Source organism: Heterodontus francisci, chromosome 9, assembly GCF_036365525.1.
Source record: "Heterodontus francisci isolate sHetFra1 chromosome 9, sHetFra1.hap1, whole genome shotgun sequence".
NCBI lineage: Eukaryota > Metazoa > Chordata > Chondrichthyes > Heterodontiformes > Heterodontidae > Heterodontus > Heterodontus francisci.
In genome coordinates this window covers 118,343,287-118,364,649 of record NC_090379.1, presented here as the reverse complement: position 1 = coordinate 118,364,649, position 21,363 = coordinate 118,343,287, and the positions used below count along the sequence as shown (strand labels likewise).

At 44.4% G+C, this 21,363-nt stretch overlaps 1 protein-coding gene across 1 annotated transcript in view; it reads right to left on the bottom strand.

The window, feature by feature from the left end:
* Positions 1-225: 225 nt before the first annotated feature.
* LOC137374017 (cysteine-rich protein 1-like) overlaps positions 226-21,363 on the bottom strand; it is a 48,243-nt gene continuing 27,105 nt past the window's right edge. Inside the window, exons 2-5 of the mRNA XM_068039786.1 lie at positions 4,939-5,033; positions 4,780-4,837; positions 3,567-3,614; positions 226-689 (exon numbers count right to left, since the gene is read on the bottom strand). Of these exons, the coding sequence (XP_067895887.1) occupies positions 3,574-3,614; positions 4,780-4,837; positions 4,939-5,033 (194 nt within the window). The 3' untranslated portion in view covers positions 226-689; positions 3,567-3,573. The remainder of the gene's footprint in view (positions 690-3,566; positions 3,615-4,779; positions 4,838-4,938; positions 5,034-21,363) is intronic.

The window sequence follows — 21,363 nt, the reverse complement described above, 5'->3', positions numbered from 1 at the left end:
ATACTCACCCAGAGTTTCTGGAAACTTTAGCCAACATAAGTAAATAGCTCTGGCCCAGAAATGTTAGTGACAGGGACATCGTGTAACCCGAATGACAGACAGACACTCTTAATGTAGGCATTGATGTGACAAAGCATATTTCACAAAGTGGTGACAGGATTTATAACACTGTCTGTCAGCAGCTGCTGAACAAAATGACGCACCAACAAGAGTTTAATCTGCTATAACTTGCATCATTTATTGTTTGCATGAAAAGAAATGACAAAGAGATTACAGCCTGACTTTGGAACAAGTGCTTTCATCAGCTCGAGGTTACAGTGTTACAGCCAATCAGAATGTGCAGAGTTAACTCCTGAAGTTCGGGGGAGGTGAATTTTCCTCCATAATGCCGCCATTAACCCTGCCCCTCCCTCCCTCCCACCTCTACATGGAAATTCAGCCCTCATGTCTTCATCAGTACCTGTTTCAAACTCTTAAGGAATTTGTGAATAATGGGGCAGGTTGTTCACTCTGTACAAACATCATCAAACCCTGAAGTGGATTGTGAGAAGACAGGATTGTACACCAGTGTACACAGTGCACAATGCCGGGTACCAGGACACATTGATATTGGGATGGTCATTCAGTTTCCTCTGTCCAATCTGGTGGCTTCTTCAACCTCTTGTTGCCAGTCAGTGTAAACTCAGACCCTGGAAAGGAGAAGACCTTGGTTAATAGTCGATGGATCGTCATCTGCTCTCTGCAACTTATCGAAGGAACACTGGACATATCGGCCACTTCTCTAGGTATTGTGGGACATCAGTGAATGAACCTTTGGTGATGGGTAGGTTTATTAATGCAGGCAGGGCCCACTCATTAATGTCTCTTTTATACATCATTAATCTATCAGCATAAATTAATATTGCATTACATAGAAATGTAGGAACAAAAAGAGGCATTCAGCCCCTCGAGCCCCTCATCCGTTCTGATGAAGGGTCACTGACCCGAAACGTTAACTCTGCTTCCCTTTCCACAGATGCTGCCAGACCTACTGAGTGGTTCCAGCATTTCTTGTTTTTATTTCAGCCCCTCGAGCCTGTTCCACTATTCAATTAAATCATGGCTGATCTTTATCTTAATTCCATCTACTCACTCGCATAAAAAAAGTTCTTCCTCACAAACCCCTCCATGTCTTACCCAAAACCTTCAACCTGTGCCCCCTAGTCCTTGTACCATTGGCTAATGGCAACAGCTTTTCTTTGTCTACCTTATCTAAACCTGTCAGAGTCTTGTACACCTCGATCAAATCTCTCCTCAATCTCCTTTGCTCCAAGGAGAACAACCCCAGCTTCTTCCATCCTAACCAGTTATCCAGTTCCGAAGAAGGGTCACTGACCCGAAACGTTAACTCTGCTTCTCTTTTCACAGATGCTGCCAGACCTGCTGAGTGGTTCCAGCATTTCTTGTCTTTTTTCTCCATCCTAACCTTGTAACTAAAACCCCTCAGCTCTGGAATCATTCTGGTAAATCTCCTCTGCACCCTCTCAAGGACCGTCACATCCTTCCTAAAGTGTGGTGACCAGGACTGGATCCAGTTGTGACCTAACAGGTGCTTTACACAGACAAAGGTCACAGACTTGAAACGTTAACTTTGCTTCTCTCTCCACAGATACTGCCAGACCTGCTGAGTATTTCCGGCAGTCTCTGCTTTTATGTAAAATCTTTACATCGGTTCAGCATAACTTCCCTGCTTTTGTACTCAACGCCTCTAGTTATGAAGCCCAAGATCTATATGCTTTGCTAATTACTCTCTCAACATGTCCTGCCACCTTCAAAGATCGATGCACATGAACCCCTCTGGTTCTTTTACCAATCACCTTAAATCTGTGTTCTCTGGTTACCAACCTTCCTGCTACTGGAAACTGCAGATAGAAGCCCCCAAGGCCAGGGATCACCCCTCCAGATCTCTATCAAAAACATTCAGGATTTTGAGCACATTTATTAAATGTCCCTTCAGCCTTTTCTGCTCTGAGGAGAACAATCCTAGTTTCTCCAGTCTCTCCACATAACTGAAATCTCTCACCCCAGTACCATTCTAGTAAATCTCCTCTGCATCCTCTCTGAGGCCTTGACATCCTTCAAGCATCCTTTCCAGCATTATATTAGTTTACAGGTGGTTGTAATAGTTTAGCATTTCCTGACAGTACAGTATGTAGGCTCCTCCTCAGAGCCTTTTCCTATCCTGAGTGGCGTGAAACAGGGCTGTGTTCTCGCACCCACACTTTTTGGGATTTTCTTCTCCCTGCTGCTTTCACATGCGTTCAAGTCCTCTGAAGAAGGAATTTTTCTCCACACAAGATCAGGGGGCAGGTTGTTCAACCTTGCCCGTCTAAGAGCAAAGTCCAAAGTACGGAAAGTCCTCATCAGGGAACTCCTCTTTGCTGATGATGCTGCTTTAACATCTCACACTGAAGAGTGCCTGCAGAGTCTCATCGACAGGTTTGCGGCTGCCTGCAATGAATTTGGCCTAAAAATCAGCCTCAAGAAAACAAACATCATGGGGCAGGATGTCAGAAATGCTCCATCCATCAATATTGGCGACCACGCTCTGGAAGTGGTTCAAGAGTTCACCTACCTAGGCTCAACTATCACCAGTAACCTGTCTCTAGATGCAGAAATCAACAAGCGCATGGGAAAGGCTTCCACTGCTATGTCCAGACTGGCCAAGAGAGTGTGGGAAAATGGCGCACTGACACGGAACACAAAAGTCCGAGTGTATCAGGCCTGTGTCCTCAGTACCTTGCTCTATGGCAGCGAGGCCTGGACAACGTATGTCAGCCAACAGCGACGTCTCAATTCATTCCATCTTCGCTGCCTCCGGAGAATACTTGGCATCAGGTGGCAGCACCGTATCTCCAACACAGAAGTCCTCGAAGTGGCCAACATCCCCAGCTTGTACACAATACTGAGTCAGCGGCGCTTGAGATGGCTTGGCCACGTGAGCCGCATGGAAGATGGCAGGATCCCCAAAGACACATTGTACAGCGAGCTCGCCACTGGTATCAGACCCACCAGCCGTCCATGTCTCCGTTATAAAGACGTCTGCAAACGCGACATGAAATCCTGTGACATTGATCACAAGTCATGGGAGTCAGTTGCCAGCGTTTGCCAGAGCTGCCGGGCAGCCATAAAGACGGGGCTAAAATGTGGCGAGTCGAAGAGACTTAGTAGTTCGCAGGAAAAAAGACAGAGGCGCAAGGGGAGAGCCAACTGTGCAACAGCCCCAACAAACAAATTTCTCTGCAGCACCTGTGGAAAAGCCTGTCACTCTGGAATCGGCCTTTGTAGCCACTCCAGGCGCTGCTTCACAAACCACTCACCACCTCCAGTCGCGTATCCATTGTCTCTCGAGATAAGTAGGCCCAAAAGAAGAACAGTATGTCGATACACTGTAGTTTGTTCAACAACATTATTCAGATGTCCATTGTAAAAGTATGGTTTGTGATGCACACCCAGAGGGGTCATTAAATGCTGGAACTCAGAGTAAGTTGCAATGTAACGCAGAGTAACGCCACAACACCACCTACCTTAGCTTTAGGTGTCCTTGTGGCTTTCATTATCACCACTGCCAAACCCTGTAAGAGAGGAAAGATGCTGTCAGCAACATGTGCAAGCAGAGTGTCCGCAGATAAGGTCAGAATTGACCAAAAATCACAGTTCCATCTCGCTCCATTTACCTCAGTGAACACAGCTCAAACATGGTCAGTGTTGGTCTCTGAAAACAGAACATCTCCTGGCTTACTTGTAAAACATTTGTTCTTGCCACCTGAGGGCTTGATGACTCTGCCTGCTGGCTTCTGGAGGGGCAACTGCAGATCAGGACCATGAGTTCAATCAGCCCAGGCCACACTATCGAGATCAGGAGGGGTGATCCCTGGCCTTGGGGGCTTCTATCTGCAGCTTTCAGATGAGACGTTAAACCAAGGCCCTGTCTGCCCTCGCAGAAGCGGGCGTAAAAGATCCCATGGGACTAGTTCAAAGAAGAGCAGGGGTGTTCTACCCTGTGTCCTCACCAACATTTAGCCCTCAATCAACATTTATTTATTTAGAGATACAGCACTGAAACACTGCGTGTGTAGCTGGAGCCCAGGAATGCCACCAAGGTTATCCAACACTGGATTATTGCTCAGCAACAACTCCATTCTGGCCACTGCTGCAGTGGTTGACTAGTAAGGCTCCTTTGGAACATTAGGAACAGTAATAAGGGTTCAGTCTGGAAAGCTCTAGTTGTCCATGTGCTTCTGAGGGAGAGGGAGTTCCAGATTTCCACTACCCTTTGTGTGAAAATCTTTCCTGATTTCACTGTGTGAACGGCCTAGCTCTAATTTTAAGGTTTTGCCCCCTAGTTCTGGATTCCTCCCACCAGAGGGAATAGTTTCTCTCTAGCTATCTTATCGAATCCTTTAATGATTTCAAACCCCTCAATTAGATCACCCCTCAATCTCCTATACTTGATGGAATACAAGCCTAGTCTGTGTAACTTGTCCTCGTAATTTAATCCTTTTCTCCTTCGTATCATTCTGGTGAATCTGTGCTGCACACCCTCCAAGGCCACTTTATCCATCCTGAGGTGTAGGGCCCATGTCTGAATGCAGTACTCCAGATGGAGATGACCAAGGCTCTATCCGGCTGAAACACTAACTTCCGTCCTTTTTGTATTCCAGCCCACTTTGTTAAAGTAACTTAGTCTTATCCACCTTTAAGTGACAGGCAGTTAAATGTGTGAAATAGATGTCTCACCTTTTGGCCCAAACAGAGCACCATAACATGGATCATTACAGTAAGGCTTTTCTTCATGCTGCAACAAGAAGACATAAAGTGACCATCTCTTTTTAAAGAAGGAAGAAAGCAAAACTGGTATAATGTTGGGGAGAGAAGACAAATTAAGAGACAGCTTACGACAGAGAAGGAGCCAAGTGTCAAGGTTTTCTGGCATTTTTCACACTGCAAGCAGCTTTTGTGCCAATCCTTTCCCATGGCCGTCACCTTTTCAACTGGAAAGAAAAGAATCCAATGTTCCAAACATACTCCTTTACAACAAGATTAACAACAGCCGCTCGCAACAAATTTTAAAATATTACCCATATGATTATCACCAACAGTCACAGTCTTTGAGGAGCGTTTGGATGGTTCTGTTTGCTTTGAGAGGGTCTCAGTCTTCGAGAAGAACAAATCTAAATGATCTTTGTGTGAGGAGATGTCAAGGACCATTTTCACCATTTCACACACTTGGTGTGAGGAAATGGGAAGGATCAGAATTAACAGTGAAGGCCATTCCATCCTAAACTGCCAATCAGTAACTCACAGGGTCGGCTGCAAAGCAGCTTTTACACTCCGCCCACTTTTACTCTCCGTTATGGAGATCAGATCTAAGTCCCGCCACACCCAGTCTTGAATGGTGGTGGAAAATTAAGCAACTAACAGGAGGAGGAGGAGGTTCCACAAATATCACCATTTTCAACATTGGGGGAGCCCAGCACATCAGTGGAAAAGATAAGGCTGAAGCATTTGCAACTACCTTCAGCCAGAAGTGCCAAATGGATGATGCATCTTGGCCTCCTCCTGAGGTCCCCAGCATCACAGATACCAGTCTTCAGCCAATTCGATTCACTCCATGTGATATCAAGAAATGCTGATGGTACTGGATACTGCAAAGACTATGGGCCCTGACAACATTTCGGCAATAGTACTGAAGACTTGTGCTCCTGAGCTTGCTGCGCCCCTAGCCAAGCTGTTCCAGTACAGCTACAACACTGGCATCTACCTGACTATGGGGAAAATTGACCAGGTATGTCCGGTCCACGAAAAGCAGGACAAGTCCAACCCGGCCAATTACTGCCCCATCAGTCTACTCTTGAGCATCAACAAAGTGATGGAAGGGGTCGTCAACAGTGCAATCAAGTGGCAAATACTCAGCAATAATCTGCTCACTGACACTCAGTTTGGGTTCTGCCAGGGACACTCATCTCCTGACCTCATTACAGACTTGGTTCAAACATGGACAAAAGAGCTGAACTCCTGAGGTGGGGTGAGAGTGACTGCCCTTGACATCAAGGCAGCATTTGACTGAGTGTGGTCTCAAGGAGCCCCAGCAAAACTGGGTTGTTACTTTCCAACCTCATTCCACCAACCCCCTCCCTCCCGCCAAAACTACTGCTATTGGAAAAGTCTATTGTTTCTAAGTCAAAATACTTCGACACCACTGTTCCTGCCTAGCCAATGGCCCAAAATAGCTGACATATCTCAGCAAAATTCCCAACCATGTGTTTGGAATGTTTCTTCCCCTCCTTCTTTATTGCATTGCCTCCTCACTCATTCCAAGTACCACACCTCATTTCTGGTCTTTCGAGTGTATTGGAAAACTATTCCACTGCAGCAGGCATCGCAAAGAACCCAATCCTACTACCAGACAATGCCTATGCTCTGAGAATGGCATAACGCTGCCTTAGTTTCAAAGTAATTCTCTCTGTCTGTCTCTCATATATATATATATATATATATATATATATATATATATCAATTTAGTCCCTTCTCCAATAGAATAATTGGGGACTGTTGTCTTTGGTCACTAGCAGAAAATCAGTAATTGTGAACCCATTTTACACTCTGCCCAAGAGAGATTCCTCTCTAACACTGAATGCAGAGTAACAAGAAGAAGTGGTATTTACATCGCACTTTTAACAATAAAATGGCCCAAGGAACTTCAAAGCACCATTATAAAGCAAAATTTGATGCCAAGCCAAATGAGGAGATACAAAAGCGTGGTCAAAGAGGCCAATTTTAAAGAGTGTCTTAAAAAGGAGGAAAGAGAGGTAGAGGGGAGAAGAGGTGTAGGGATCGAATTCCAGAGCTTCGGGTCTTGGCAGCTGAAGGTATGGCCACCAATGGTGGAGTGATTAAAATTGGGAATGCTCAAAAGGCCAGAATTAGTTGAGCACAAAGATCCATCCACTCAGTTTATTAGCATCTTACTTTCTCAAAGACTGTAATCCAAAGGAGAACCATTTCTGACGCCCCTGTCGAAGAGATAATGAGCTAAATCCTACTAGAATAGACAGTGTGGTAACGACACACGTGTGTTATTAATGGGCAATGCAGCCAGTTCAGAGGATGAACTGATGCCTTCAAGTTACAAAATCTCCATAATTTGCTTTGCACAAATGGCAGCTCGCTTTCAACCTCTGCACTTCTTTAATAAACTAGCTGGGTTCGTACTGCAATTGCCCATTGAACTGGCCGTGGGAAGGCAGGGCTCATACTTAACAGTGCAAGTACCCTTTTAACAACATGACCATTGTTATTGCAATGTCAATCAAGCATTCCAGTCCAGAAAGGGAATAATTCAAACTTGGTCTCATTTGTGTACATAGCAAATTTCATATTCTTACTTTTCCTTTCCATGCCTGATTTCACTCTAATTCACCCTTCTTCACCATTATTCCTCAGTTTCTTTCTCAATCCTGAACTCTCAGTAGATACGGAGATAGACTGTTCGTCCCTTTTTTTAAATTAAGGTCCCAGATGCCCCATTGCCCTTGCTGCACCATTATCAGCTGACAATTCCAGCAACTGGGTAATAGTGATCATAATATAATTATCAGCTCACAATTCTAATGGGTAATAATGTTCATAATAGTTATTTATAATTGCATATTAATTAATACTGTAAATTATAATACAGTACATGTTACCTCAGGTTTTTCTGGAGGACATCTCACAGCGTGCATTGTTCGACATTGTCCTGCACCTCTCGGCTAGAATAACTTGCTGGAATTTGAGCTGATAATTATAATTAGTATAATATAAATAATTAATAAATAATGATAATTATAATCAGCTCAAATTCCAGCAAAAATAATTAATTGGAATCTGATGAAGGGTCACTAAGCTGAAACGTTAACTCTGCTTCTCTCCCCACAGATGCTGCCAGACCTGCTGAGCATTTCCAGCATTTCTTGTTTTTAATCTCTCATCAATAAAGCCTGTTTCCTTCACATACCACCCGGGTCATCGACACATAAATATTATGAGTGAGATGCCCGCCCTGTGCCGAACTTTCTGAACGCCTGCTTTAAGTCACTGGTTACAAACAGTGGGGTATGAGAACAATCTGCAGCTCGAAATGAAAAAGCCCCAGCTCTCACATTCAGTCTGAGAGAGGAAGCCATGTGCCACGCCCTGAAAACAAACCATTTACGAGATTTGATCAATTCCTTTTCTAAGATTCTAAAGACATCTTAAGATTGAAAAAACAGTCGAACATCCAGAAAGGTAACAAGAATCACCCTCCCACCCCCCTTCAAACTACAAATATCAGTTTGGGCATGTTTGGTCCTGGATTCACTTGTCCTAATGCCTGAAATTCGTGCTCAGTCCTGCTTGCACCTCTCTCGCTCACTCTCCAGCGCTCGCTATCACAAGTCAACTTACATATTCCCGCAGGAGGAGCTTTGCGCACGGAGAATGGGCCGATTCCCACTGCTCACGGAGCCTGCAATCGGTGCAAGTCAGGTTGCAAAGTGCAAACACTGCCCAGACACTGGTGCATGAGAGGAAGGAAATCATTTGTGCAGGGTAACAGATTGGAAGCCACTCGAATGTTGGAAGTTCTTTACCAGATTAAACTCTGTCTTCAGTTTGCTAACACTCCAAATACCTTTCCACATGTACAGAAAGAGGAAGGCAGTCAATTTGCAGCAGTTAGCATGTGAAAGAGAGTCAGCAATGTCTGCTTGCTTCCATTGTGATGCACGGATTGTCTGTTTTGCTGGAAGAGGGACTGAGCAATTTACCAACAGCATCTTCAAACATTAAGACCCTATGAGTCAGTTCTCAACACAGCCCAACTCTGCCTTTTTTTTAAAGAATACAAGCTCTGACTTTCTTTCATTTTTGTCCCGAGTCCTGGCCGCTGAGTCAAGTCCCACTCCAGAGACTTGAGCACAAAAATCGAGGCTGTCACACCCAGTATAGTACTGAGGGAGTCTCGAATTCAGATGAGACATTAAACTGAGGCCTTGTCTGCCCTCTCAGCCGGATGTGAATTATCTTTTGAAGAAGAGCAGGGGAGTTCTCCGCTCTATCCTGGCCAATATTTAACCCTTTCATCGACTTCACATATTTTCTGGCCATTATCACATTGCTGTTTGTGGGAGCTTGCTGTGCAAACATAGCTTATACCCAAACAGAGCTCACTTAACTCAATAACATCTCAATTTACTTGTTATCAGGGAATCATCTTTTTATCATCAATGATGTGGAGATAGAGAATACCACCTCCTGCTCACCAGTGAAGCTCTCTTTCATTATAGTTGCTCGTGAAACTGGCAGCCAAAAATAAACTACTGCTAAACCAGTGATATCTAGAACAAAGTTGATAATCGTGTCTGCAGAGTTTTGGATGGACAATGTGAGAAATGGATAAATGGCACATTGATGTATTTGAGAAGGCTCTCCTGAGATTTTTCTCAGGCACAGTGAACACCCTTTACTATCATTACCTAGGAGCAGGTTAACTCCATCCACAGGCAAACTAGGAACAATCCCTACGGCCACCGGTCCCAAAACTAAGTCGTACTCCAAGTGCACCCAATATAAAGGTCGAGGTGTACACTGCCCTCCAACACCATTCACCAACATTCTGGTGTTTACTGCACTCTCTGGGGGAAAGGTCAGGCCTTTTCCCAGTAAAAGGGATCCGGTTACCCCTGCATCCTTGAGTATGACAATGGTTGTATGCTTGCTCCACTTTCCCTTTGGACACAAAATCCTGATAGCCTTCAGGGATCTTAGTACCTTTTCCCACACTCAGAGAAGTATGTTCCCTGGGTCTTACTGCTGTTGGAGTTAAAGCCACAGCCTTCCCTGCTGTGCTTTCCGTCAGGGTCCTTTCTCATCCACTGGACAGGTGTGCCCTGGTTAATGGCAAGAAACATAGCAAGTTTATGGCACAGAAGGAGGCCATTCAGCCCATCGTGTCTGCATCCTCCAAATAAGGCTATCCAGTCTAAGCCCTGTAAGCTTACAGCACCTCAAGTACATATTGAAGTGGGTTTTTTTAAAAGCTATGAGGGTTTCTGCCTCTACTGCCTTTTTAGGCAGTGAGTTCCAGATCCTCACCACCCTTTTGGGTGAAAAAAATTCTCACGTTAAGTTGAGAGGGGAAGTGAAGAGGAAAATAAGACTGGCAAAGAGAGAACATGAGAACAGAAATGAATGTTGCCATAAAGGGGAACACAAAAATCTTCTACCGACATGTCAATAGTAAATGGGTAGTAAGAGGTGGGGTGTGTCCTAATAGGGACAAACAGGGTGATGTATGCTTAGAGGCACAGGGCAAGGCTAGACTACTTAATAAATACTTTATCCTACAGGCTTTCCCCATAGTTTCCAGCAGTCAGCTCTGAGGTGAACTGCCTTGTTACAATGGAAACAGGAGGTTTTTGAGAGGGGTAGAAGAAGTGAGAGACCTTGGAGTGCATGTCCACAGGTCCCTAGAAGTGGCAGGACAGGTAGATAGAGTGGTGAAGAAGGCATATGGAATTCTTTCCTTTATTGGCTGAGGTATAGAATACAAAAGCAGGGATATAATGTTGGAAATGTATCAAATGCTGGTTAGGCCACAGCTGGAGTATTGCGTACAGTTCTGGTCACTGCGTTACAGAAAGGATATAATTGCTCTGGAGACAGTACAGAGGAGATTTACAAGAATGTTGCCAGGGCTTGAAAGTTGCAGCTACGAGAAAAGATTGGGCAGGCTAGGGTTGTTTTCCTTAGATCAGAGGAGGCTGAGGGGTGACTTAACTGAGGTGTACAAAATTATGAGGGGCCTAGATAGAGTAGACAGGAAGGACCTGTTTCCCCTAGCGGAGAGGTCAATTACTAGGGGGTAATTGGTCGAAGGATTAGAGGGGACATGAGGAAAAACCTTTTCACCCAGAGGGTGGTGGATGTCTGGAATTCACTGCCAGGAATGGTGGTGGAGGCAGAAACCCTCAATTCTTTTAACAGATACCTGGACCTGCACCTGAAGTGCTGTAACCTGCGAGGCTATGGACCAAGTGCTGGAATGTGGGATTAGATTGGACGGCTAGTTTTTTTGACTTTCGGCCAGCATGGACACGACAGGCTGAATTTTTCTATGGTTCTATGCTCTATGGAAACACACAGGTCTCCGGGTCTCACCCCTGCTCTCAGCACTGTCTATTTTGGCTTGAGGAGGGCCCCTGTGTGTTCAGCTTTCCCTTCTCTCCCAAGACTGTTTGGGTTCCTCTCACCCTCCCATCTCTTATCCTTTTCGGGGTTGTGGGGGTGACTAGGGAAGGGTTTTCCTTGAGGTACGGACTTGTATGAGTGCAAACTCACCAGCCAGAACTGCTGCTTGCCTCGCCCTTTGAACTTTCTGTTCCTCCACTTAGGTTTTTATAGAAAGGGGGAAGAGAGTTTTTAAATTCCTCGAGAAAAATCACCTCTCTGAGGTTTTCATACGTGGGCTGTACTTGAAGGCCCCTTATCCACTGGTCAAAAGCAAGCTGTTTACTTCTTTCAAACTTGAGGTAGGTTTGATCAGGCTGCTTCCGGAGGGTTCGGAATTTCTAGAAATACGCTTCCGCTACCAGCTCATATGCCCCCAGGATAGCATTTTTAGTCAATTCATAATCTGATGAACCTTCATCTGCAACAGTGAGCAAACCTCATGGGCTTTTCCTGTTAGCTTGCTTTGTAGCAGGAGGGTCCAGCTCTCAGCCGGCTACTTCAACTGTCTTGCAAGCTTTTCAAATGTCTCAAAAAATGCCTCCACATTTCCCTTATTGAACTTTGGGATCAATTGGGAGAACCTCAACAGTGCAGTACACAGTCCTGAGTTAAGTGTAGCTTCCATACTGGCCATGCTTTCACTGAGGTTAGCATGTCACCCCCTAGTTAATTAAAGGTGCCTTAGCTTCCATTCCTCCTCTCCTTTTGGAAAATTATCTCTTTTTCTCTTTCCTCTCTCTCCCTTTCTTTCTCTTCTCTCTGCCTTTCTCTCTCTTTTTCCTTCTCTTCTCTCTGGAATTCCAATACAGGTTTCTGCTGTTCCAATTGTATTTTTACTAACATTAGCAGGTCTGAAATAAAAACAGAAAGTGCTGGAATTACTCAGCAGGTCAGGCAGCATCTGTGGAGAGAGAAGCAGGGTTAACGTTTCAGGTCAGTGACCTTTCATCAGAACTGGCAAAGGTTAGAAAAGAATGAGGTTTTAAGCAAGTGAAGGGGAGGGGGTGGGGAAGAAAACAGAGGGGAAGGTGTCTGATAGGGCAGAGGGCAGGAAAGATTAAATAACAAAGCTGTCCTGGGACAAAGTGTGTTAATGCTTGTGGTGAAAGACAAAGCATTAGTCCAGAGAGAGTGTTAATAGCAGAATAATGAGCAGCTCTGTCTACATGAAAAACAGGGCAGATGGTTAAAAATAAAATAAAATATAAAAAAGGCCATTCATGCACTGAAGTTATTGAACTCAATGTTCAGTCCACAAGGCTGGAGAGTGCCTAATCGAAAGATCAGGTGCTGTTTCTTGAGATTGTGTTGATGTTCACTGGAACACTGGAGCAGGCCAAAGACAGAAATGTTGGCATGAGAGCATGGGGGTGGGGGTGGGGGTGGGGGTATTGAAATGGCAAGCGACCAGAAGCTCGGGATCATGCTTTCGGACTGAGCGGAGGTGTTCCCCAAAGCAATCACCCAATCTGTGTTCGGTCTCCCCAGTGTAGAGCAGACAGCATAGTGAGCAGTGAATACAGTCTACTAAATTGAAAGAAGTACAAGTCAATTGCTGCTTCACCTGGAAGTAATGTTTGGGGCCTTGGATGGTGAGGAGAGAGGAGGTAAAAGGGCAGGTATTACACTTCCTGCAATTGCATGGGAAGGGGACAAGGTGTCGGGAGTAATGGAGGAGCGGACCAGGGGATCTCAGAGGGAACAATCCCTTCGGAATGCTGACAGGGAAGGGAAGATGTGTTTGGTAGTGGCATCACACTGGAGGTGGCAGAAATGGCGGAGACCCTGTCTCTGAATCTTCACGTTCGAGTGAAAATTGGTAGGCCACAAGTCTTAGGATTCGGATTTCTTAGCTTTTGCACGGACTGTAATCCCAAACTGCCCAGCTACATTTCTCAACTCTTCCATAGATAGGGCCTTTAACTTACCGCATATTACTTCACCCTGGCTTGGGAAGGTACTGGCCTCGGATGCAGACATGTTAGTATACTCTAGCAGCAAAACCACAAGAAAACCTGTATTGAAGTTTTTTTTGATAGGGTTCAAGGTGGTTTCCCACTTTCAATTTCTCGTTTGTCTATGATTATAATCCTGGATGAGAGCCCCCAAATTTCAGGTACGACCAGGTGAGGAGAGAATCTCGGGCTCCCCTTTCTCCCCTTCTCTGGTTTGACTGCAACAGTGTTTATCTTTTTTCTAACACAGTGAATGAACTTACCACCTCAGTAAGCGCTTGCTCCTATTCCTCTAATATAATTGAAAATGAACCAATCAGACAGGTTTTCCTGAGCTTAAACAGGAAAGGTATAAGTTTATTATCCTTATCACTCTAAACCAGTTAAAATGACTAAAATATTCTACACATCCATGCTTACATTCACATGAGACACACACACACAAATAGATTACAGAGGAAAACGGAGTTGGTGATTGGAGTAAAATCTAAAATAAATGCGTACATTTCAGCAGTCCCAGAGTCCTTAGTTGAAATTGTAGTCCTGAAGTCCTCGCTGGGCCATGTGCACGGTTGCCGGTTTGCTTCTCTGGCTCCAGAAGGTAGAAGAGGGGGTTTTGTCCCTTGTATCCTAGTTGTTGGTTGTAGTGTTCTGTAGACTTGGCTTTACCAGCTGCAGCTGAGGCTTCTCTGGATCTTTACTGGAGAGAGCGAGCGAGCTCCCCTGATGGCTTACAGTTACTGCTCTGCCTTCTGACTGACAAAAACTCAGTCTCCCCAGAGCTGCACAGCCATCACATGACATTACCAAACCTTTTTGTGGTGTTAATGAGGTCCTTCCGGAAGCTTCTCTTGTTATTCAAGGCTCTACCCCCTCAAGCTGTCCAGTCATACTTTGTGGGGCAGTTGGCTCTTTCAGAGTCAATGAGTCTTGAAGACCGCATTGATAAGGCCATCTCAGGTAATTGAATCAGAGAGCACCCCATTGTTCTGGCTAGGTTGAGTCAATCACGTTTGTCTCCAGTCTAGGCTATTGATGCTTCATGTGCAAATTGCCACAGCCATCTCGGCTGCTAGCTTTTCCTTTTAAAGAGTTAATTGTAACAACTTCCAGTAAAGATTTCAGGCAAATTTCCAATCGATGAAATTAATATTTCCCATTTGGCATGTAGGGTTTTCTTAACACCTTCTTCAGCAATAAGGTACCAAACAATCTTGAGTTGAAAGGTAATTGAAGAGTGAGCTATTTATTATTAAGTAACAGGTTTACAAGAGAGCTCGGTAATACACGTGTGACTGGATGACTAACACAATTACAACTGAGGTATCACGTGTTGGTTGATGTCACTTCCTTTGATGATGTGTGAAGTAGTCAGATTGTTAAAGTGGTATCATAACATCCCCCTTTCCTAAAATGGAAGTAGACAAATGATAAACTATGTACATGATGAAAGAAAACAGTTTTGGACAATATTTACAGATGTACTGACTTCAAAGTCCTTCCGTCAAGTGTTTCTATAACATACAGATGATCTACTGACTTGATCTGATCTTGTCACTGTGTAGCTTGGTTGAGAACTAGACTTATTAACTTTTGTCTCTCGAGATGTCTATGTGTTCTGACAGTCATCATATGCTTGAGTGTTGCATTTATCACTTCTTTGCTACGTTCTGTGGGTTGGAATGTGAACGTGTTCTCAAAGCAATAGGGTTGTCAGGCACAATGTTGTTGGCTAGTTCCCTAAATTGACATTGGTTTCTCCTTAGTACTGTTCCATTAGGGGAGGTAACTTCATATGATCTTGGCTCAGCGCAGATTTTGGACACCTCCTCGGGAAACCACGTTCCCTCCTGCAGATAGATCACTCAAACCTTCTGTCCAACCTATAATGGTGGAAGTTCCACACCTGCTTGTTTGTCATGCACAGCTTTCATCGTCTCCTGATTCATTATCAGTTTGTCCAGTATTGATGAAGATTTCATTAAGTGATGACTTGGTAGAGTCATCTAAATTTTGTCTTCCAAATATAATTTCCACAGGTGATGGCAATCCTGTGCCAATTGGTGTTGCTTTTAGGTATAACATGGCTACATGTAGATCTTGCTTTGTTTCTTGACACTTCACAATCAGTGATTCGACTGCATGCCATTCTTTCGGCTAGGCTGTTCAACATGGTTCACTGCCCATTTCTTATACATATCTTAAAATTGTTTGATGGTATATTGCAATCCATTGTCTGATATTATCTCGTCCGCAGGACCAAATAAGCTGAATATTACGCTGATAGTGTGAGAAACCGATTGGCTCAACATATCCCTCAGTTGCTGGATTATGGGGGGAACTTGGAGAAATAATCGGTTAGCAAAAGATAGTCATCACCTTTGATAGAGAAGAGATCAGTGGCAATCCTAGTCTAAGGATTCAACGGAACTTCATGCAGGAGAAGTATCTCTTTATGTTGGCTTGAGTGATGCTTTTGGCATATATCACATGACCATACTGCTTGCTGTATGTCATTGCTAATCCCAGCCAGTAAACAGTTTCATGTGCAAATCTTCTGGACTTCTCTACACCCATATGACCTCGGTACAATTGCGAAAAATGTCAAGGCAAAGCGATTGTGGAATTAACACCTACCTTCCCTTGAGATCATGCCACTAGAAACCCCCAACTCATTTCAGTATGGACAAAAGATTTTATGTTCTGCAGGAACTTCTTGTATTGTGTCAGGCTATTGTTTGACAATGAGTTGTAACACAACACGTGGTGTGATATGGGTGGTTCCCACTGTTCAACTCCCCACCTGAGCAGTGAGTGTATTTTATTAATAGTTTAACCCCTTTGTGTTTTAGTTTTCAAATAAATAGGCAGGTTTTCTTCTAGGTTTTTAAAAACAGAAAGTCTATTGTTTATTGATTAATATGCCTTATCCCGAAATTGTCGCAACTGCATTCACTCACACGTTCACTTGCACACATACACACAAGAAATAGAGAGTGGAGGGTGGTAGGTGGGTTTTAGCCGAGTGGGGGGGAGGGGGGTGAAGGTTTACAATAAACCTGTTGAATTCGCTTGAGACTCGAGTTAGAGAGGGTTGCAGGTTTGTGATGATTGTAAATTTCTCTCTTGATTGAAGGTTCTGTTGAAGATGGTGGGTTACTTCTAGCTCTCTCTGCTGCATGATATAGATGTCAGATTTTTTTCCAGAAGGGCATTCCAGAAAGTCAGAAAGCACATGGTAAAACTGTCACTTCTCACCTCCTGTCAGGAGACATTCTGGTTTCTATCCAATGGTGATTGCAAAATGGCCCAGGATGTGGCTACTTCTTTGTTTTAGAAAAAGACATTCAATTCTGGACTGTTGCTATGATAGGTGTGAGATGGGTTTCATTATCACCTTCCAGCTTTGAAGATTTGTTCTTTGTCTTTGTCAAGCTATTTGCATATACAAAATGTTAATCTCCTTCTCTTCAGTGGCCATTTGGACCATTGTCTTAAAAAAAAAGAACCTTTATTTTTAAAAACTGAGCAAAGCCCATTTTTTCACAACTCTTCAGAGTTACTCCATGAATGTTATATCATTGTATCTCCGATGTGCGTGACAGTTGCCATAGCTCCATTAAGACAGGACCTCTAGAGGTTTTTTCCTATAGTTCCTCATGCTTCCTCTGTTTGAACCGCATCAACTCTATCTGGTATACATCTTCCAATTGTATGTCTACTTCACCAACCTGGATGTCTCATGGAATGTCTTCACACTTTCTGGGATTGGGTTGGCTGCTACAGGTATCGGAGGTCACCATCAGATTCCCAGGCTTACATCTGACCTCACAGCCATATCCCTGCACTTTTATGAATAGCCGTTGTAGATGGGTGACGCACTGGTGAACGGTTTCTGCCATATCATAGGCAGTAGTTTATGACTCACCTCAACTATGAAATGCTTCCAAACAAGATAAATGTGAAAATTGGTGATTCTGAACACCAGAATTAGTGTTTCCTTTTCTACGTTGAAATAACTTGTCTGCGTAGGCAATAAGCTCTTTGATTCAAAAGCATCTGGACAACCCTCTTGCAGTAGGCATGCTCCCAAACCCTTCAGCAAAGCATCTACTTCAAGAACGATATCCTTATTCAGGCCATAGTCTTGCAAACATGCCTCTGTCGACAGTGATTGTTTCAGCAAGTCAAATACATGCTGGTGGTCCTCATGCCACAAATAGGGTGTATCCTTTTAAGCAGTTCCTGTAGAGATGAGGATTTCTCTCAAATATTTGAGATGTAGGGAGCCAAGAAATTAAATAGATTGAGGCATCTCCATAAGTCTTCCTTGCATTGTGAACTTATGGATTGAATGTCCTCTACTTTGCCAGCATCTGGTTTTATGTCTGCATCTGTGTAAATGGAACTGAAAAAAATGATGTGATTTGTGTTCATGGCACACTTCTTGCTGTTGAATACAAGGCCCTCCATTCTGGTAGTCTGCATGAGGATGTACAATTCCTGTCGTGCTCCTCTTTTGTGCTGCCCATCACTGCTTTATTGTCAGCAATACAGACAAACCCAGGATCATTCTCCACAATATGATCCGTACGTTGTTGAAATAAATCTTGGCTTACAGTTAAGCAAAACGTGGGCACAAAAAACAATACCTTCCAAACAGAGTCCTGAAAGTCATCACTCTTGTGAACATTCAGAGAGATGGGCCGACCAGTATCCATACTTTGCATCTAGCTTGGAAAAGAATCTCGTCTTTGCAAAATTTGGATTAAGTTCAAACAAAGAACAAAGAACAAACAAAGAACAGTATTGCACAGGAACAGGCCATTCGGCCCTCCAAGCCTGCGCCGATCTTGATGCCTGCCTAAACTAACACCTTCTGCACTTTCGGGGCCCATATCCCTCTATTCCCTTCCTATTCATATATTTGTCAAGATGTCTCTTAAACGTCGCTATCGTATCTGCTTCCACCACCTCCCCCGGCAGCAAGTTCCAGGCACTCACCACCCTCTGTGTAAAAAACTTGCCTCGCACATCCCCTCTAAACTTTGCCCCTCTCACCTTAAACCTATGTCCCCTAGTAACTGACTCTTCCACCCTGGGAAAAAGCTTCTGACTATCCACTCTGTCCATGCCACTCATAACTTTGTAAACCTCCATCATGTCGCCTCTCCACCTCCGTCGTTCCAGTAAAAACCATCCCAGTTTATCCAACCTCTCCCCATAGCTAATGCCCTCCAGACCAGGCAACATCCTGGTAAACCTCCTCTGTACCCTCTCCAAAGCCTCCACGTCCTTCTGGTAGTGTGGCGACCAGAATTGCACGCAATATTCTAAGTGTGGCCTAACTAAGGTTCTGTACAGCTGCAACATGACTTGCCAATTTTTATACTCTATGCCCCGACCGATGAAGGCAAGCATGCCGTATGCCTTCTTGACTACCTTATCCACCTGCGTTGCCACTTTCAGTGATCTGTGGACCTGCACACCCAGATCTCTCTGCCTGTCAATACTCCTAAGGGCTCTTCCATTTACTGTACACTTCCCACCTGCATTAAACCTTCCAAAATGCATTACCTCACATTTTTCCGGATTAAACTCCATCTGCCATTTCCCCGCCCAAGTCTCCAACCGATCTATATCCTGCTGTATCCTCTAACAATCCTCATCGTTATCCGCAACTCCACCAATCTTTGTGTCGTCCGCAAACGTACTAATCAGACCAGCTACATTTTCCTCCAAATCATTTATATATACTACAAACAGCAAAGGTCCCAGCACTGATCCCTGCGGAACACCACTAGTCACAGCCCTCCATTCAGAAAAACACCCATCCACTGTTACCCTCTGTCTTCTATGACCGAGCCAGTTCTGTATCCATCTTGCCAGCTCACCTCTGATCCCGTGTGACTTCACCTTTTGCACCAGTCTGCCATGCGGGACCTTGTCAAAGGCTTTACTAAAGTCCATATAGACAACATCCACCGCCCTTCCTTCATCAATCATCTTCGTCACTTCCTCAAAAAACTCAATCAAATTAGTAAGACACGACCTCCCCTTCACAAAACCATGCTGTCTCTCGCTAATAAGTTCGTTTGTTTCCAAATGGGAGTAAATCCTGTCCCGAATAATCCTCTCTAATAATTTCCCTACCACTGACGTAAGGCTCACCGGCCTATAATTTCCTGGATTATCCTTGCCACCCTTCTTAAACAAAGGAACAACATTGGCTATTCTCCAGTCCTCTGGGACCTCACCTGTAGCCAATGAGGATGCAAAGATTTCTGTCCAAGGTGCGGATTTTCTGAGGACACGTTTTAACGACTGATTTAGCCTTCTAGGGTCTAGGCATATCCTGATGTTGCCATCTTTTATTATCACCACTGTTATAGAACTACAGCAATCCTGCTGAATGCACCCGATAATTCCTTGCTTCCCCATAGTATCCAGCTTGGCTTTGAATTTGTCCTTAATTTGGATGGTGCATTTCCTTCGTGGATCTACAGAAGGAATAGTATCATCTTTCAGATGTTAAGTGGCTACTCCTATGAAACTTCCCACTGCATCAGAATGATCTGGGTCCATTTGCTGCAGGTCTTGGACAAATCCAATGGGATCACACCAGTTTTGGATGTCTGTTCTTGGCACACTGCTTATCTCATGGATTGTCACATTTTCAGCTGGCTACATGCCAGCAGCCCTGCAACTGTTAGACCGCTCTTATTGACAATGTAGAATGTTTGCTGTGACCACAAAGAGTTTCCATACCTACATTCCAGCTGTAATGTTCTCATACATTTGATCGGGGTAGCGTTGTATGGAGTGAGTCTTACATTTGTTGGTTGCATCATGGCTTCCAACTTGACAGGTACATGTTCTTCAGCATTCTCAATAGCAAAATATTTGCACTTTCCCCTGTATCCCTCTTGAGTCACAGGTTTTGCTGTCCAGCTTTCACTGCTGAGTAACCGAGTCCATCTGATGCAAAATTGTTACTGTGTGAGAAGGTTGCTCACCAACAGTGGTCTCAATGTTCCATATGCCCATGTCAATCTCGTGGACATGTTTGCACATGAATTGGCCTCTTCTGAATGTATCCCTGTTCCACCCACAAGGTGGTGTTTGTTTCTTGTCAGGTCATGATCTGCTGTGACTTCTGGCCAAGTTTTCCAGTACTAGGCCTTTTGCACAGCCTTGCCCAGTACCCTTTCTTGCCACACACCTTGCAGTTGTCCATGTAAGTGGGACAGTTTCTCAGTTGGTGTACCAGTCTGCACTTGCCATATATCCTGCCTTGCTGAGGTGATCTGGTTACCTCTCTTATGGTTGTTGTTCATGTGCTGTGTACACTGCCTACTGGTGGCAATAGCCTCAAATGTCCTGCCTTCTCTCAGGAGGCTTTCTATATCATACCCTTTTTCTTTGTCTAGTAGCCCTTTCTGAAAAGCTTCTATCGGGGTAGATGCAATGACCAATTCCATGGTCCTTTTTCCACTTGGACCAACCACTAATAACAGCCACGTACCTCCACTGGCCAAAGTAGGAACATAAGAAAAAGCATAGCAATAGAAGGACATTCAGTTCCTTGAGTCTGTTACACAGGAACAGGAGGAGGCCATTCAGCCTCTCAAGCCTGCTATATAGGAAGAGGAGAAGGCCATTCAGCCCCTTGAGCCTGCTACATAGGAAGAGGAGGAGGCCATTCAGCCCCTTGAGCCTGCTACATAGGAAGAGGAGGAGGCCATTCAGCCTCTCAAGCCTGCTACATAGGAAGAGGAGGAGGCCATTCAGCCTCTCAAGCCTGCTACATAGGAAGAGAAGGAGGCCATTCAGCCCCTTGAGCCTGCTCTGCCATTCAGTTAGGTTGCGGCTGATCTGTATCTTAACTCCATCCATCAGCTTTGGATTTGTAACCTGTGATACCCTTAACCAACAAAATCTATCTATCTCAGTTTTGACATTTTCAAATGGCCCCCAGCCTCAACAGCTTTTTGGAGGAGAGAGTTCCAGATTTCCAATACACTGCATATGATGACCTTATTTTAAGGTTTCTTCCCCTTGCTCTGGGCTCCCCCACAAGAGAAAATAATTTCTCTCTATCTACCCTATTGAA